The 20,278-nt window shown below is 35.5% G+C and overlaps 1 protein-coding gene across 5 annotated transcripts in view; it reads left to right on the forward strand.

Moving 5' to 3' along the window:
* Positions 1-20,278, forward strand: part of PCDH11X (protocadherin 11 X-linked) — a 520,437-nt gene that overhangs the window by 34,162 nt on the left and 465,997 nt on the right. For 4 of the 5 annotated variants that reach the window (XM_080366031.1, XM_080366034.1, XM_080366033.1 and 1 more), the window contains exon 2: positions 17,848-18,431. In XM_080366031.1, the coding sequence (XP_080222157.1) occupies positions 17,892-18,431 (540 nt within the window). In that variant the 5' untranslated portion in view covers positions 17,848-17,891. Of the gene's footprint in view, positions 1-6,401; positions 18,432-20,278 lie in introns of those variants that run through there. The other variant, XM_080366032.1, reaches the window with a different exon arrangement.

Consider the following 20,278-nt stretch of genomic DNA (forward strand, 5'->3'; position numbering starts at 1 on the left):
GTCTTAAAATGCGTAAGACTAATTACATTAGCCCACAGAGACTTGCATGGCTAATACTATTGGCCATTTCCTCAAATAGAAGAATTATAAATGATTAACCACTTTGCAAATAATACCAGTGTTTCTACTGCAGGACCAGATTTGATACATAGATAGGCTGTCATTTCCGCACTCTGCTTGCAGCAGTGTATGGTACTTCAGCTTAGAATAGATGCCAGTGTTGAAATTGCAACGGCCAATTCCATTGCCCGTCCAGCGTACTTTAGTCTGTCAGGAAACCAAAACCTTTTGTTGCTATTTCTAATCTGGTCTTATGCTGAGGATAGAAAGAATAAGAAAGACCCTTATAGATTAGCCTTATAATAGGACAAGCCTTGCTATGCATGACTATACTCCCTTGAATTCTCTTCACTCGAACCAGAAAAAAAAAAAAAAATCGGTTTTCTAGCGAAGGACAGGACCCTGGTTCTTAAGGACCTGAATGAATGCAGTTGGTGTAGCATCTACTTGTGAAAAAGAGTCTGGGTTAGCAGACTATCCTGTGGCATGCAGAAGTCTAGAAGGTGAGAAACAGCTAAAGAAATACTGTACAGTATTGTCATTTTTGGCAGGCAGCATCCTTGTCAATATGCATGAGCACTCAGATGAATGAGAGAACCTGTCACCCAAGGGATGTTACACATTGATGACAACAACCAGTCACAGGTCCTCTACTCTAACATGTAGTTAGATTAAGTTCTTTTACAGTTGTCACTCTGAAAACTGCTAGGCAGCAAAGGACAAGCAGCATTGGTAGTGTAGCCATTCTTACAGTCAGTATTAATGTTTTCATTTTGGATGCTGCTTCATAATTGACTTCTCAAGACTGGAAAATGTTGAAAATTCTGTCAGATTCAAGAGACCTAGCAAACCTGAAAATTAATCCTTATATTATGATACTGTTCACTGTATCCCCATTAGAGACAAATTTAGCCCATGTTCTTAGTTCTGGGCATGCTATCTCACCCAGCATGTTGGTTTTGATAAATTTTAACTTCATATATTGTAACATTCATATCCAACAAAAAAATCAATCCATCATAGCAGAGAGTCATGGTCATGTCATGATCTGGTTCATGTACTCTGTTTTTAATGATCACAGACATTATTGGCTCTATCATACAGTCCCCAGATTCTTTGGGGCAGGGGCTAAATAATGATTCTATTTGTTTGGGGTTTTTTGCTGTTATTAATGTTTGAGTAGGGATGATACCTTTCAAATTGCAAAAACAGAAGTAATCAATCAAGCAGGCATGCACGGGCATCCTTTATCCTTTCAATACATGACTAGTCTATATCAAGAGATGGGTAATAAGACAATAATGTTACAGAAAGGATAATTCCTCCTCCCTGTGAAACTCCAAAAAGCTGACAAAATGCTACAAGAGAGTTATATTGTTGTAAATCTAGATTTTAGATTTCAAATTTGGCAAATGGGAGCTTTCATCTACCACAGAACGAAAGATTATTTTCTTTCAAACACAATCAGAATTTACTTCCTCTTCTAGGCAGGTCTAACACCTTGGAGTGTTGTTGTTTGTTTTTTTTTTTTTTTTTTTTCTTTTCTTTTTTTTCCTGTAAATATGAATGCCCATCAAAGTAAATCTCATTAGTAGTAAATACATGGAAATGGTGTTGGACAGTTACATGGTCACAGTCACCTACAGAATGTTCGGTATCTTGGGAAAAGAAAATCTCTTAACTGTTCCCTTGAGGTAATTGGTAAGTAGTGGGCATGTTCTCTTAAATTTTGCTTTAATGCTCAAAAGAAGTTTATTTCACTGAAAGTTTTTCATTATTTCTTTTTCCACATAAGCAGTTTATATATACACACATAAGCCCTAAATAAGTTTATAAATTGAACCAGAAGATTCAGAGTATTATGCTTTCCAGAATAAATAGGTTTTTGAAAAAAATATTTAACTTGGACTTCAAGAGCACTGGATGAGATATTCAGCACCAGATATACATTTCCCAGTGCTGTGGGAACCTGAGTTTGACTGATGTTCATGAGGACTAAAGCATTGATTCTGATTAAACCATTTGTGATCTGACTTTCATGGAGACATATCAGATTAGGATATTTGAAAATTAGTCTGCAGAATCTGAATAAGAAAACATTTTCAGCATATTCTGATGCCTTTGAACATAGCCTTTCCACAGGCTTAAAATCTTACTACTCCAAGGAAAGCACTAAGGGTAATTTAAAACTGAGTAAAGAAAGAGGTAGTCTTTTTTACTCTGAGGGACTATTGGCTGTTTCTTGAGATTATTGAATTTTCATTCCAGTATACAGGAAAGCTGTATATTGCCAGGATGAAATAGAAAGTTTAACAGGCACTGTGTCTCTTGATGTTTATGGAAACTTTGCCAACAATCTTAAAAGAAGCTGAACTGGACTCTAAAATACCGACACAAATGAAATTAGGAGGAAACCCCCTTGCAACGGTATAACCAGATGTGTCATTCTTACTATTAAAATACTACACTATTCTTCATTTTATTAGATCAAATTAGAAATTACATGTCTCCAAGTATAATTGGAAGTTTTACTTGTAGAAAAAGACTGGCATTTATTTTTTCAGCAACAGATGAAAATAACTGAAATCTTACCAGTAGTTTGGTTACTTACAAAATTAGCTTTTAAAGAAAATAATTTCACCTTTCTTAACAAGAAAAAGTTACATATCTATTCTCTCTATATTTTTTATAAGAAACTGTCACAATCCTAAACTAGGGTGGCTGGGGGAAACTTAATTATCTACTATTTTTGCAGAGTTGTAACAATGCAACATGATTTTGATATCCAGTCAACTAAGTGTACCGTTACTTCTTGCAGAACACTTAAGGTCATTACAGAGTACTTGTTATTGTCAGGCACTAGGTGGCCTGCTTGCTAAAACATAGTAGTGAAGACTTACACAAAGACAATTTGCAAAAGCGCAGAGTGAAAGATAAGTAAATAAAAATGCATCTTTAATTTCTAATACAGGATGATGCATTTAAACTATCTGATGCAAAGTAACGTACGCATGGAAATCTGCAGATAGTATAACCTACCTAAAACCAACTTGGGACACAATTATTTTGTTCTTGACTTGCAGACAATATTTAGTTCCTCTCGGTATGTTTGCTTAAGGAAGACCAGTAACTCATCCATACTTAAGGAAGACCAGTAACTCATCCATACTTACAGTGAAAACATTCTTCCCTTACCCAGCAATGTCTTAACAGGGCTGGCTCAAAAACTATCTAGCTATATGTATGTCTTTTTTCCTTCCCAGTACCACTAAGATCAAAGTTTCCCACCAAGACAGGATACCGACCTGTATATTCTGTAAACTGTAAGATCATCATTCTCTTGAGGGAAGTTAAAAACTGGCAAGTACGAAGTAGTAGCAGCATTTGTTTTAGAAACCTAATGGGTTATTGTATTATGCTTAGAAACATGAAAAGGTCCATGTTATTTATAGTTTCTAAGGAACAATTGTAACAGCTAATGTTTTAAGAATTAGTTGAACTCAATCTGATCTCAGATAGCTATCTGTAGAAAATGATAATTAAGAATAGTAAGCAAAGCAACACCTTGCTGTTTTTTTTTTTGTTTGTTTGTTTGGTTTGCTTTTTAGTAACTGAAAGCTAGACATGACCTGTGGTCTTTGACTATTGCAACCTGAGTCCTGTGGTAGAACAAACCATGATAAACTACATTTTTCAACAATTCTGATGTTTTAATTTCTTGGTTTGTGACTCTTGTTAGCGTTAGTAGGAGGAGATATGTGGTGACTTGAGGTGGTGTTAAGTTTGAGCTTTTGGACATTGATTTTTCAAAAACATATCAAATTTATTTAAAATGTAATGAAATAATAATTTCAATAATAAGCCTTCATTAAAATCGTTTTACTGTTCAATGGAATGGCTAAATAATTAACCACAGATTTATTTCAGTGTGATTATTCACCTTCTTAGTTTCAGGTCAAATGTAGGACTAATGAGATGACTTAAATTCTAATGATTATTTTATCTATCATTGATAGAATTCTAAAATATTAGCAGTCAAAGAAAGTGCAAAACTTTTACTGTTCTGTAGAGACAACATGAGAAGTATATATCTGAACCAAGAAATGGAACGTAATCTGCATTCCAGGCAACACCGTTTTGGTTGTCAGCTTGGAAATTCATCTTGCAGTTATTTTTCAACTGAATTCCCCTAATGTTTCTGTTATAAAACAAATAAATGAACAAACAACAGAAAGCCCCATTGCACTGACTTCTAATTATATAAGAAAGGGCATTGTGTGGCTAGTGTAATTACTTGTTTTGTTTTCTCCTGAAATCATATGAATTTAAACAATGGATTTAGATGACTGATCATATTTTTCTAGGACAGGAAAGATATTTCAACCTGATATTTGTGTGCTTTAATCTGAGTAAGAGTAGAACACACCAGCAAATACATGGCAGAATATAGTGTATTCCATGAAAATGCCTAATTATTTATTTTTCTGCTACAAGAAAACATTGCATCACAATAGAAAAGGAACTACAAAAACTTGTATTTTTGTGATTTGATCAAAAAGTGTATGCTTCCATATTCCAGCCCAATCTAAGCATGAATCTCTTGAATTGATTTTAAAGAAATCAGACATGGCAGTATCCCTCAGGTTACAGACAATGATTCCCTATTTAAAAGAATGCAGCATCCATCAAACTCCTCAAACTCCGTCAAAAAAAAGAAAAAAATCCGTGATACATGGTACACAACATATATAAAAAAAATAATCCCTTCACTAATGCTGGTAGTAGCAGTAGTGAATGAACTATTAATAATATACACACTTTACTGACATACAGAGAAACATCACTGCGAGATTAGACTGCCTCTAGGAATTCATCATCTCTGGATTTCAGCGAATAGGTGTAATGTACTGTGTCACATAAAATATAGTGGAATTTTATTAGGCAAATAAACTTGCAAACGTAAGGCACCATATCACACTCTTTTTATATACTGGCATGTTTGAAAAAGTTCAAAATTTCTCATATTACTTTACAGTATACATGGGACTATCATCATTAAGTTCCAGGAAAGTATTCCAGTTATCCTGTTAAAACTTCTGGTATTTTGTTCCTAATGATTATATTGCAACATAAATTGTGGCTACCTTTCAATACGACGAAACTTTAATATTTCCAGTTCGTAGTCCAAAACAGAACATTTTCTTTGGGAAATCTGCTCTAGTGCACTTCATACATATTACATATAACACAACACTGGAATTCTGCCAGATTTACTAATGCAAGTTTTCTGTACTAAACACTCAGGGTTTGAGTTTTTTAAGTTCTGAGCATCTATTTTAGTGGAAATCATTAGGAGTTCTCACTGACAGTTACACTGTCAGAGGTTGAAGATTTGAAATATTATTTTCTCTCTTCATTTAATCACAAATCAATATTTCTACTTCTTATACCAGTAGTGGATGGAGTAGTTAATCTTATCACTGTTTTTTTTCTATCTTGTGAAGCAACAGGTAATTATGTCCTTGTGTCACTTGCGTTGATCTTGCTTAAGTCATTCAAAGCAACTTCTGCATATAAAGGAAAACATCCATTTTTTTGGTAGGTCTTAGACTGGGAGGCATAATTAGCTGATGTAAAGGTACAGTCTGTTGGATGTGTTTTCATGACATTTGTATTACAATTCTAATACAAACATATAATTTACAAAAATAGCTTAAAAATCTTTGTCATTTCTAGTTGACTGAGACAGGCAAAGTCACCAAAACATGAAGCATGATAAAGCTTACAAATGATACAGTATTTAATACGATCCCATGTTATTCAAAGATTCTCTTGTGTTGCGATTACTTCAGCTAATAGGGTGGTATGTGTTTTGTGGTATTTTTTGTGCTCTTTTCTGTCTTTCTTACATTTCAATAATAAGCTGTTATCAAGTGGTGAAGTCACTCCATTTATATGCAAAATTAGGGTTTTTTCATTTGCATTTGTGGAGTAAGGACATGACTTTTATACAAAACAGAGGAAGAATAGACATGTGTTTGAAACTTTAATCGTTATTCCCATTATCCCTTTAAGATTTTTGCTCATTTAATTCCTACTTTCAAGAACTAATACTCTATTTTCTTCAGAAATATTCTGTGAAGTGTACTAGTAATGATAAAATGTGTCATGGGCCCATGATACTGTAGAAGAAAATGTGCTTCAGTATGATTTTTAAAGGCTTTTTCATGTCACGACCTACAGGACCCTGATGCACAGATGTACACTGTTCTTTTATTGATGTAGATATGACTAACACACCCACCCACACCCCAATTAAAAACCTTTTGAAGGTTTATATCAGAAGAAGGAGAATGGATGGTCAGTAATATTTGAAACTTGTTTTTCATTACAAGCCTGAGCCTATGCCACATTGCTTGTGTCTGGACATCACTGATGGAAGGCTAGCCACATCGAGTTCGTGGACATGCAGATTTTTATCTAGGAATATTCTGTCCACATTACAAAGCCCCTTTTTATTTCATCCTAATTGTTGATAGATTTCATTGAGGAGGCAGTGAAGAGATGTAAACACCACATTTTCCATTATATGAGTACAGTCTTTGAAGGAGCTATAGTATCTTTACAAAGTTCATGGATCTAGGCAAAACTTTCAAAATCAAGTTTCTGAGATTCTGTTAAGCATCAGCTTTACCATGACAGGCTTCAGTCAAGATCATAGCTTGTTTTGATCTGGCCTGACATTTGTAAAAAAATCTAAAAATAAGTATTCAAGGCTGACACATAACAGTCTGTGTAAATATTTAACGCAGTTCTGTTGTTGAGATATGTAGGCTTTCTCACTTTATAGTTAAGGCATTTGACTTCCAAAGCTATAGTTGCAGCAAATTTTGTAAACCTTACAGCAGAACAGCAGATGCCACTCATTTCAGTGGACTTTGAATCAATTTAGTAGAAAATTGTTGACCAGATCCTCCACTTTTTAAACTATATTTACTGAACAGGTAAAACAAATTTTTAAGTACGGAATCAGGCCCAGCCCATCAAACTGCTGTAACACATTTTAAAATACTCGTATAATTCTGTTTCATCCAATTCTGTGATGCTTCTTCCTGAGTACTTTTTTGTACAAGCAGTCTGACTTTGGTAGCTGCTTTCTCCCAAGACTAAACAGCTATGCTCCATTATTTCTACTGGATAATTTAGTTTTCAGTCCCCTTTCCAGCATCACTTTAGTGTAGTGCTCCTGGCATAGAATTTCAGTGCTTTGAAAGGCAATCCATGTGTTTGCAATCTCTGCAGCAGTTTGGGGATCTGTCAGGATGGGAGGTGCTATGCACTAAAAAGTATTTTACCAGAAAACCTAGATGATTCCAGCGTCATTTTGTTTTTCAAAATAACAGAGAAAAAACCTTTACATTTTTTTCTATATAAACTACAGAATTAAACAAGTATTTTTCATATATATCAATAAGGCATGATACTTTTACTAGCAAGAGAAATTTCTAAAAAATATACATGATTTCACCCTTCAAAAGTTGGTATATCTTTAGTAGTCACACATATGCTAATATGAAGTTATTAAAGGTTCAGTTCTACTCCATTAGTAGATAAGGATTAAGTTAAATTTTGTTGTAATCCGTGCATAATTTGCTATGTATCTTTTTTTTTTGAAAGTTACACTAAATAATGTGAAAAAAAACTGAGGAAAGCATAGTATAAAATAATTGTTATTGTTATTGCTATCTTTAATTACTTGAACTGTATCACCATCTTGAAGCAAAGATCATTTCAAGCTACAAGTGTGGTAAGGAGAGAATGCTTCCTTGGGAGGACTGGAAGAATAACAGGCAATTAAAGACAGAATTGTATCACAAGGAAATAATCAAACGATATTACTGGATTTGATTGAATTTTAAAGTTATATTTACCCTATCTATATTAATATAACATAAGAGATAAATTCATGCCCTTAATAATGTAAGATATGAATTAGTAAGGCTTGATCTTAATCCTTTTAACTATAACCAGCTGGGATCAAACTCAGATGCTTTTTGGTCTTCCACTTAATAAATCACAAGAAGTCTTTTATCAAAATGCTTTTCATTTTCTTTTATATACATTTATTTCCTATAGTTAGTAAAGGAGATGGGGGGGAAGTGGTTCACTTCTTCCTCAGAGAAAATTTTTCTAAAGCCACACTACACTTTTTTTTTTTTTGTTGTTGTTGCTATTGCTAACACCTTTCATGTATACAGCACCTTTCACTCTGAACGATCCCCAAAGTGCTTTATAGACTCTAAATACAGGGATTTTTTTCCCCTCACACAGACTCTGCACTAACAGTGTTGCTCTGCAGTGGCTTTGGGGAAAGAGGCACGAAGAAGCCTCTCCTCCTGAGCCATGAAAAGCTGGTATTTGTGTAGGCCCGCCTGTGGTAACTCGGGCCACAATTTGCAGAGAATCTTGCTAAGTGCTTATTTATTTAAAGCTTAAAAAAATATATATAGTTTTTCTTTGCCCCAGTTTTCTTCATCTGAGTATCAAATGCAAAAGACAATATGCGCCTGTACCCCAGTTTCTACCGAACAGGTTTTGCTATTTACCATTTATTTATGTTTGTCAGGCAATGGTGCTTGATGGGTTACCTTGCCATATCCCGCCCTTTCAGCAGGCGGCGCGGGAAACGTCAGGCCGGTGAGGGAGGCGGGAAACTGCCTGAGGGAGCGCGCGCCCGCCCGCCCCCGGGAGGCTTCGAGAAGGAGGCGGCGGGGAGGGGGCTGGGGCGGGAGCGGTGCCGATCCTCAGCCTGCCTGCAGTGACCAGGGCGCCACAGCGGAGCTGTATGTTCCCCGTCTAACTGCTGTGTCTGTCGCAAGACCTGCAAAGGTAAAGGTGGTGGCTTAGGCCTTGGCTTTGTCTTCAGGAAAGGAAAAAGAAAGGGTTTTCTAGAAACTGCCCGAGGGCACGTGGCAGGCGGGATGTGCCTTCGGCGGGCTGGGGCGAGGGAGAGCCAGCCCGGGGCGAGCTGGTCCACTGGCACCCTGAGAGGCTTTTGCTGCTAATCTTTTGTTTTGTTTCAGTCTTTTGTTTTGTGGTTTTTTTGGGGTTGCTTGTTTTCCCCATAAAAGGACTGTGGCTTTGGTTTCATGTAACTTCTAATGTAACTTACAACTTAACTTATCTTGAGGTGGCTTTGTTCTGCTCTTGGGAAACCCTTCCTCTCAAATAGTGTTCTCTTCTAAGAGTCTTACATTACATATTGCAACGTTTTATTCATATCGTGTATTTAAGTAGGGTCAGTTAGCTAAAAAAACATGGTGATTGCTTCCCTGCTTATGGACCCATACATACGTTATGTAAAAATTTCTTCCAGCATGTGCAATTAGTTCTTGTGTTCCTGGTACTCTTAGAGATTCTGGAGTTGAGTTTGTGATTTATAAATATGTATTCGTATGTATTGTATCTATATGTTACTTGTGAGAACTTTTGACGAACATGGTGATTAGGCTGTTAATTGGTGAGATATATGCTAAACTAGAGAAAATCTCTTTCATGATGTATTCAGTATTTTAAACTCTTAAACAGTACCTTCTAGTTTGAATCTCATTTACGTTTAAGCTATCTTTAAGAAGAACAGAAAATCCCAATGAAAATGAGTAGCTATGCTGCCACTGGATGCAAAACTTTCTAATCTGAAGATTTACATGGAGACCATGCTACTGTTAACATTTTCTGTTTTGCTGTACTGTGTAAACTTTGACTTGAAGGAAGTAGATTGAATAGGAACAATCTTGCTTCTGTGAAGTGTTCGCAAGGATGAGAGTAAAGTTATCTGAACTATTTTCTTCACATTTTACCGAGGAAGAAGAAAATAAATTATTTAATGCTTAACTAGTTATTAATTACAGTAGTAATGAAATAAATTAGTTAAGGACTACATAAGTGTATGAATTTTGTATGTTTCAGCAATCCTTCAGGAGCCTTACAGCATCAGGAATGGAACACTACCACTTTCCAGACAACATGATGGGAAGTTAGACTAAACAAATGCAAAAATATGTTTTATACATGCTTTGTTGCTGTAATCTCCTGGTCCTGTTTTATGTAGGCACACCAATAATTCGCTGAGTAGGAAATATGGTGAAAGTTCGGTACTCTTTACTTTTTAGGCTTGGAGAGCTGTAAGAACTTTTTACAGAAATCTGTGAGTAATTTCACATTTAGACTTCTGGGTATGTTGTGCTGAGGCAAAGAGAAACTGATGGAAATAAAGTTTAAGTGATTGAAAAATGTATAGAAAAAGTAATGTTCTGGTATCATTTAAAGTCTAATATATGAAATGAGAAGTGTACATTAGTGTAATTACATCATTTCTGTTTTAAATTTAAAGGTGGGGTAGAAGGTGGCAGCTGATTTCTGCTACTCTAAATGCTGTTATGTATAGGACTGGACTGTAGACAGAATTGTATTTAGTTTAAGGAAGTAATAGACTATATGGTATTCAGCTGTGAGCAGTGTTCCTATCCATAGTCACAAATACTCGAATTGTTCGCTAGACACTCTGAAATGTATTTTTCTGCTATTCAGTAACAGAAGTTACTAACTAAATCAAGATGCATTGTGTATGAAACAGGCGATCTTGACAATTGCCATGTCAAAGGATTTGACACAAGTGACTAAAAATCAAATTTACTTCTGTTCTTAAATAAACAAAAATGTGTTTTAAGTTGAAATAAATCCACTGATCACGTAATCTGGTTTCACATAATTTCTTATTGTGATACCATGTTTTCTTGCCAGTGGTTCATGAATGACTTTTCTTTTGTTTGCTCTGGCAGAGATTTAGTTTTCAAATTTGAGGCATGAACAGATTTTCAGGGACCAAAACTAGAACAGTTTTCAGTTGATTAGTGAAATGTATTCATGTGTACAAACAGACAAATAAAACACTAAGAAAATGACATTATGAATCATACCATTTATAACTTGATTTTTTGGTATTGTTTTTGAAAGTTGGTCGTTTGAATTTTAGTGAATATGTATTTGAATTTGTAGAGCAGTATTGTGTTAGCTTTGGAGTTGTAACATTCAGCAGCTTTATCGAGGGTTTGTGTGTTGGGTCTGTTTGTTTTTTTTCCGTCTTTGTTCATGTAACCCAGTGTTTGTTTCTAAGAAAATTGAAATAGTCTTGCTTACCAGGGAGATCATCACCTTTTTTCCAAGATGTCTGTTCTCAGTCTTGAGATTTCTATGCAGCTCTGGTACAAAACTGTGTCACTGCTAATAGCAGGACTGTCTATTTCATAGTATTACTGGTATATAAATTAATTTGATACTGCATATTCTCAGTTTTCTGACTGACTTTAAAAATATCCTGTAACTTATTTGCTGGGTAGTTGCTAGATACGTTTTCTCAAACATGAACTCTATTTACTCTTTTGGTAAGTAAGAGACTTCAGATTTACAGGGGTTCATTTGAAATGAAAGAAATTACTCTTTGTGCCATATGTCAGTGTGGTTGAGTTCAAATTGTCCGTTCAACATGCTTCATGCCTGTGCTTACTGCCTTTTTTGTGTTTATAGTTCTGTTGCTGTGTATTTATAGTTCTGTTCACTGTTTCCAGCATCTTTATACAAGTTCTAATGACCACTCTTCCTATTAGTTGCAGATTAATATCAAGACTATAGATTTCTGTTTCAGTAAGAATTTATCAATTATTTGTTTTCCACACCTTGCCTGCTGCTTCATGTGGCTGCAAGAATCTGCCTTTTGGGCATTAACTCTTAATTTTTTCAAGTGAAGGGTATTTTTTACACTGTGATGGAAAAGTAAAAAAAAAACAACAAAAAAACCCCCAAAACAACAAAACACCACAAAAAACCCACAACAAAGCAGCCTAAAAATACTCTTATTTCTATTCAGTGAAGAGACTGAATAAGGAGAACGTGCAGCTGTAAGCAAGTTGTGGCTCACACTTAGTTCTTTTGTTGACTTAAATGGTTGTGGGGTGATTCTTTCTCCTGGTGATAGGAATTTCCAGTTTCATTTTGTTCATCACTGGAAAAAGAATCAAATTAAAGAAACCTCATTGAAGTCAGTACCATCACGGTAATAAAAAATAGATCAAAGAGTAAATCAGTCCCTTAGTGGATTTAGAGTAAAATCATACGAGGGAATTAATTTGAAAGCCTTGATAATATAACAAATTGTCTTTTTCTCTTTGAGGCAGGTCTTTTTCTTTGACTATGATCGAGAAATATACTATGTAGGGAGTGGATACTGTGAATATATGTTGATGGCTACAACATAATCTGTTTGTAACATTGTAGAGTGTGAAAATTAGTTCAGGTTGTTTGTTACCATTTGTGCCTGGACTTAATGGTGGGGGATTCCTGTCTGGCAACAGCTTTGTAGTGTTTCCTGTTGTCATCAAAAATTGTAAGCAATACCAGTAAAGTCTCTGCCTTTTTCAAAAAGTTAACAACCATCAAAATCAGACAGTTCCTTCAATGAAACATTGTGTGTGGTGACAAAGGATAGACTTTGTTGTGTTCAGGTACATTACTGACTTGCAGAAAAAGAACACAACCCAACAACCAAAACACAAAATGCTAAAAATCTGCAGTACCAGACATAACAATCTAGCAGCTGAGGTCTACAGGATGAAGTTGAAATCCCTATCAACATGATTCAGAAATTGTAAACCTCTGTCATATAGCATAGAATGGCTTAATTATCAATGGACACTTCTGAGGGAGCCTTTGTGAGTGAACTGGAATAGTTGTGAATAGCTCACTCCAGTTCAATAACATTATGGTCATTATTGACTGTAGAAATAGAGTCCATGTCATTGGGGGTCTTTTGCTCTGAGAAACACTGTTTTAACATAGGGATTTCAATACTCCTGTTTAATAATTTCATGGTGCATTAGCAGCAAATGAAAGGGATATTATTTTGAAAAAGTGTGGCATACTAGCTAAACTTTTCTATGTAATTTAAATAGGTTCAAGAATATGAAGATAAGAATTGGAGTGATGTTTTTAAGATTTCTTCTCTATTGTGATTTCAGTGTTTGGGTATTGATGCAGTTTTGGACTTCAGTGTAATACTCTAAATTTTTTGAAAGATTCTGTGATATTTTTCCTGAAAACTTGATGTAACATTACAAAATATTACCACAGCTTGCTTATTCTACTGTAGGTCAAATCTGAACCCAAGTATCAAGAAATAGTGTTGCTTTTTCATCTGAAGTGGGCACCTGAACACTTTACTGCATTTACTACTGCTCTGCGATCCTCTTAAGAAAGAAATGGCAGTTGAGTTCTGTGATAAGCTACAGGAATTCTGAATTGGGTGCGACCAGATAGAGCTGTGTATATAAAGAACAGATTTAGATTCTACCTTCATGTCATACTCTATTCGGTAGTTAAAAGTCTTTATATATTCTGTCTACTTTTCAAGGTATGATTTGACACCTGCTAAATGAAGATAATAATGAAAATTTATAATATTTAAACTATGCCATTAATATTTTGTATATTGGGAAAAAAAGAGCAGGTATACTTAAGTGCATACATAGATGAAAGAGAGCAAATCTGAAATTGTTTTTTTCCTCTCCTATTCTCCATCCTGTCCATCTGGGCCATTTGCCTTACTAGTTAGAGAAGTCAACAGTATCAGCAGACATCAGTGCATTTCTTTGAAAGCTGGGAAAATGGCTTGGCAAGCTTAATGTTACCTTCTGTTAAACAATTTTATTTGTTCTTAATTTTTTTTTTTTACTACCGTAGAAGTGTTACTGAGTGTTGGAGCTTATGAAAGGTCCTTTAGACTTGGACTATTTAGCTTCTTTACCCCCTTTTTTTTGCCTCTATACTCCAGTCATCAAGAAAGTCTGTTTCCACATGCTGTACTGTGATTGCCTTTCTACCCACTTCCTTTCTTTTTTCCTTTCTGTCTTTACATCTTGTCTGTCTGTCTTCGTTCATCTCTGACTTTTTCTACCATCTGTTACCATTCACACGCTCTCTTTTGACAATTTCTGTTAATGTCCTGTTTTGTCTGCCTGTAATTTCCATGTGCAGTTTCTTTAGCCTTTCTTTTTACTTTGGGATTGGTATTTCTATTGTTTTGACATTTCGTGGGATGTAGATATGTAGACAGGTATGAGAGATGTACTAAACAGTGTACGTCACTAGAAATACTCTGATTTCATAGCTTTGTTGCTAGAAAGTACCTCCTGCTTTTTTTCTTTGCATTGCTGTTGCCACAGTACTTCTATCAATGTTATGGCACAAATGACAGGCAATATACAGTTATGACTATATAAATAGGTTGCTTTAAGAACAACACTTTCTCATGGCATAAGATGTTCCACTGTACATCTAAGCAGAAAACTTGAGTCCTATTGGGGTTTTTCTCCTTAAAGGTCTATAGCTCTAGAGCAGTTCTTAAAGGTTAAAAACTGCTCCTAAAACTATTTAGAAAGACAGGTAAAGACCATTTTAATATAATGTATTCCATAGAAGTTCAAGAATTGTAAGTAATTGTTGGTTGTTTTTTTTCTACTTCAAGATGAGTTTTCTGTTAAAACTCGTAACACTGCCTGTTACCTGGCTGTACCCTTTAATAGTTCAGCAAAATCAACGGCAGTAGATTTATTATTAATATAATTAATAATAATATTATTATTATATAAAATAGATGACATTACAAAAATTCATGTTAGCATTTATTTAACATAGTTTATAACAATGCTGTTCTATTATTTCCCTGTTTTAATTTATTTAATACGACAGAAATGGTTTAAACAAAATGGTTCAAACTTTTTCATTTAAAATAAATCTATAAAAATACGCATAGTAATGTAATGCTAAGACGTGCCACCTCACAGTTTTCCTCAAAAACGTCTTTGCCTTGTGCTGTGGTTGTTTCATAATCCCTAGAACCACTGCAGGTATAACTGGGGTGATAGGAATTTTTATGAGGTATTTTACATATATATGTATATATACACACACACACGGGTACTATCACAACTTTCAGAATTGATTTAGGAAAGTTTTTCATGAACTTGTTAGACTGTTCAATTTGTGTACTCATCCTTATGTAAACACAAACAGACTTTTGTTTTGAGTGTGACTAAAATTCCCTGTATCCTCAAAACTAGAGAGGGAGGCAGTGCAGCATAATAACTTTGTTAATAATCAAAGGATTTTTTTTAGTAGTGTAAGATTATCTATTTGGAAGATGTATATACATGACGGTGATTTTTTTTTTATACCATTGTACTTTATAGGCAAAGCTTACATTAATATTGTCACAGAAGAATTTGGGATAGTGACTGGAATTTGGTTTATATTTATTGGTTGTGTTTGAGTTTTTTTCGCTTCCTCAGAAATGAACAGTAAGTTTTAAATACTACTCTGTAAACATCAGGATGTGAAGTTCTTGAGGTTTTTTCCCCTGTGTTTTGTTGATTTTTCAGTTTGACTTCTAGTAGAGAAGTGGCAGACTAGTGCTTCTCAGTATGCACAGAACCTGCTGCCATTCTGAAATGTAAATACTCCCCTCAAAGCAAAACATCAGCCCTTCATTGTAACAGATACATTTTTTATTAGTGTTTTGCATGGCAACGATGTAAATATATTTAATAGCAGATACAAAATTTACTTTCCTGAAATAAGAGCTTTCTGCAGGTTGAATGTACATAGGGAATTACTTTAGTGGGGTGACAATTGCTGGAGATGTATTTACAGAAATACAAGACAGTTAATTAATTATAATAGTCAAACCAGTACATTTGTACAATATCACCACAGCTCGTTCATTAAACTCATGCTGCTACCATAGAGTTACCATTAATGATCATCAGTGTCTGCTGATGACTTCCTTATTTACATATTTAGAATTTGATATTACAAGGGATTTATAAAATGGCTGTTTATAGTACACTGTTTCTTCACTCCTGAATGCCTGTTTAGTGTTGTGTTGTGACTTGCACTGAATTAGTGACATACTGCAAATAAGTTAGTGAGTTACTAAAATACTGCAGGTAATGTGTTAACTGTGCCCCATGAACTGCATATCCCGTTCTCACCCACATCAGCAATCTCATTCAGGTTAATTAAATTACTTCAGTGAGCAATGCCTTTTTTGATAAGTGAAGGCTTGCAGGATTGGATTTTTATTTCATGTTACTCCTTTTGTATAATCATAAACCCAGAAAATGCTTTACAGTTAAATCATGCTGACATGGAAAGATAGACCCTGCAGATCTAGTTGGAATGTTCTTTATATGTTACTTACTCCCAATCAAAAGCAGGTTGCAGAGTTTAAATGGAATAGCAATATTAGTTATTCCTAATCTGTTCCACTGCAAAGTCAAGTGTTTTAGTTTAAATTACCCTGAAAGTGGTACTGCTGAAAGGCAGTAACTAACAGATTAAGACAATTATTGGCTTCAGTAATTTCTTCAACCACTGCAACTTGATCTGCAGGAGTAAATCAATCTAGGCTATGACAGGGAGAATGAAATCAGAAAAGGGAGGAAAAAAATTACATTTTTACCTGCACAACGAAATGAATGTGGATGAGTTGGGTATATTTGAACAGATGCTAAGCTGGTAGGGGCTAAAATGTTATTAACTAAAAAAATCATTTTAGATGGGACTCTTGAACATCTACCTTACGGAAGTACTATCCTAGATTATCCTAAATTCTGGAAGGGCAGAATTATGCAAAGATTAGGTAAAGCAGCTTATTTTATACATGGAATTCAATTTTTCCTTTAAAAACTCTCAGCTGAAAGCTGTAGGTACACAGATCTGTATGTACCTATAAGTCATCCCATTCTAATCCCATCTTTTTGAGGTGGTTAACAATCTTGAGAGGAGACTATATTGGTATTCTGAAACTAGGTTGGGAAGTAAAGAATTTTCTTTTTGTCAGCCCAGAGCAAATCTGTATTGCACTACATTGAAAACTTCTGATGTTTTATTGTTCTCCTGTGTTGGAATTTGTGCACTGCTCTTTAGACACACAATCTAGATTTCAGTGAATCGAGTACTAGTATTTATGTTTACTTCCAAAGGTCAAATGAGATCTTGTCATCTTAAAGAAAGGGACTGCTGTATTAATGTCCTTGTGTTAGACAGATTTCTACCCATTGTGGACTGAAGCTGACCAGTTTCCCATCTAGATAACGTTTTATTGCCAGTTTAAGTTCCTCTATTAAAAATAGCCAGATTTCATGCTGTTAACAAATATTACATAATTCTGTCAGTGTAAAACTTGGGGGAAAATTAAGAAGAGTTTTTTTGGCTTCCTATCTCTGAGCAAGAGGTATAAAAAGATCTGGTGCTCAGCAGATGGTTGCTTGCAAAGTTCTTACCTACTTTTTTCTTCAGAAACAAAAAAAAAATAAAATTGAGGACAATGTGGCCGAGGGTTCAAAGGAAGAAGGTTTTCTTAAGGAACAAAGGAAAATCTCATGCTGGAAATAGTTTTGTATTTATTTGTTCATTCACTGTGATCCAGTTCTACAGGTTCTTACCTCAGTGTTTAGTAAACAGTTTTAAGGAAAAAAAAAAAAAAAAGTGCAAGAAATTTTATATGTTTTATTAAGGATTGTAATGTCAAATATCACTTTGCTAGTAGTGTTTTGAAACAGTTCACATTATTTGCCATAGGAAAGGCACTCCTTTCATGTCTCCATCACTTCAAGAACACAATATTATGTAAATTTTAAAAGAATTTTTCTTTCTTTCTTTTCCTTTTTCTAGCTACTCTTGGTGTTCTACACGAATACTCATTAGTCATTCTGGAGATGGACTTACTTTCTGGAACCTACCTCTTGGCAGTCTTATTAGCCTGTATTGTATTTCAATCTGGCGCACAGGAGAAGAATTATACCGTGCGGGAAGAACTGCCTGAAAATGTCCTCATTGGCAATTTGCTCAAGGATCTTAACCTAACGCTGGACCCAGATGTGCCCCTTTCCTCACCGCTACAGTTCAAGCTTGTGTATAAGACTGGGGATGTACCATTAGTACGGGTGGAGGAGAACACTGGTGAGATATTCACAGCTGCAAACCGCATAGACAGAGAGAAGCTGTGCTCTGGCATCTTTAGTGAGAATCGCTGCTTTTATGAGGTGGAGGTTGCTGTTTTGCCTGATGAAGTTTTCAGACTGGTCAAGATAAGATTCCTAATAGAGGATATAAATGACAATGCCCCCCTCTTTCCCTCAACAGTTATTAACATCTCTATCCCTGAAAACACCGCAATTAATTCTCGCTATTCTGTCCCGTCTGCCATCGATCCGGACATTGGTGCGAATGGTATTCAACACTATGAACTCCTTAAGGTGGGTTTCTTCCATTCTTCTATGTTACTGTCTGTGTTACTGTCTTCCCACAAATGTTGCTAGTCCTTATCAACCCATTTGATACATGAAGCTGTGTACCACAGCAATGGTGCTCTGCAGATACCTGTCTTGACGTGTTAATCTATACCCCTGCGTGCATTCTGGTGCATCATATCTTAACTTTGTGGAAAGCTGTTTATCTATGTGTATGTAACAGTATGATGAAACATTCATGTCTTCATGAACTCTCCGCCAGCATTCAAAGTGTTTGTACTTTGGCTGACAGTTGTCTTAGACCATTAAATATGTGTTCTTATTGCCACCAGCATGACTGTGCCAAGTGCAATGATACTTTGCATTGGCTTTGTCTTTCTCTTGCATGGCTGTTAAATTTGAGCAGTAGAACATAACCTAGAAGCTTAATGTGTTGTGATGCTCATCTGTATACTGATGAGCTATTCCAGAATGAAAAAGAGTCCATTTGTTAAAGCAGCTCGATAATGTTTGGGTGGGCATAACGTCTGGGCAGGAGGAAGTCCAAGGTATGCATGAATGCCAGGATAGCAGTGCCAGTGGCTGTGTAAGAGCAGGTATTTTATACTTTTCTTCCTTTACTCTTTCTAGCAAACAGGAGAACTGCAATTTAGGGAACAAAAGAATAACATGTAAACATGTGGTATGTAAGACTGTGATTGCTAAATAAAGGATTAATTTCAGTTGAATTTACATAGCTGGAGAGTTCAGAACAGGAAAGGAACTTACCCTAAAACTGTTGGGTTATTATGTGGGAAGCTGAGAATGTCTTCACTTCCCTTGATTTGGAATAGGGAACTGTTGGGTAGTTTGACAGCTCAGCAACCAATCTGACACCCTCATTACTGACTGGAAGAATATAGACTATATAGGCCACTATATTGCCTGATTGACTTGATAGCTGATATTCGCTGATATCAGTACTTACTAGCAATTTAATAAAAATAAAGTGCTGCCTTATTTTAGCTCTTTTAAATTACTTAGAACCTGAGGCAGTTTTAGCACTGTGGGTACTAACTAGTGACAAAGATAGAAAAATCAGAAAACTGCATGCCACTGGACACTGCAGGTTACCTATCAAAAAAACCCAAACAACCAACCAATCCCAAACCACCCACATATGTCTGTATGCTGTCAGTATAGCCTGGGAATTTAGAACTTTTCAAGAACTTACTACAAAGTTTGAGGTCTTTGTAGTAAGCTCATTAAAACTTCTAGATCCCTAGGTTATACTGAATGCAGACAGATCTGCATAACGTGGTTGCTTTACGTTTGGGTTTTTTTAGATAGCTAACCAGAATTGTCCAGCAGGATGCAGTTGTCTTCATTTGGTGTCTTAAATGAAAATGTGGGGAATGAGTAACAGCATACTAAATAAATAGCAGTAGGGGTAGAAACTAATAAAAAAGCCAGGGCTACAGACAAAACATGGCAGAAGAATACATGGTCTGAATAGAGAGCTAATATAGCTGAGAGAAACGTGCTGTTTTTCAAGGAAGAGGAAAAAAAACAGAAAACAACAAAATTGGGAGTCCCTGAGATTGAGTGAGCAACAGTTCAGATCATCACAATAGCGGTCTTGTTTTTTGAGTTTTTTGGACTGTGTGTTCAGAAATGGAATGTTAACAGATCAGCAGAATGATAGCTTATTTGTATCATGCAGGTGGGAGCTCATCTAAAATACCAGCTACCGTTCTGTACCAAAAGTAGTGCAGGGCATAAGGCCTTGTCTGATGTGAGATGAGATTTCACAGAGATGTGCAAGTAACTTTCAAAACAACAACAGTAACGTGGTGTTTGAGTTAGGGGGGAAA

This window comes from Falco punctatus (assembly GCF_963210335.1).
Source record: "Falco punctatus genome assembly, chromosome: 15".
NCBI classification, from domain to species: Eukaryota; Metazoa; Chordata; class Aves; order Falconiformes; family Falconidae; genus Falco; species Falco punctatus.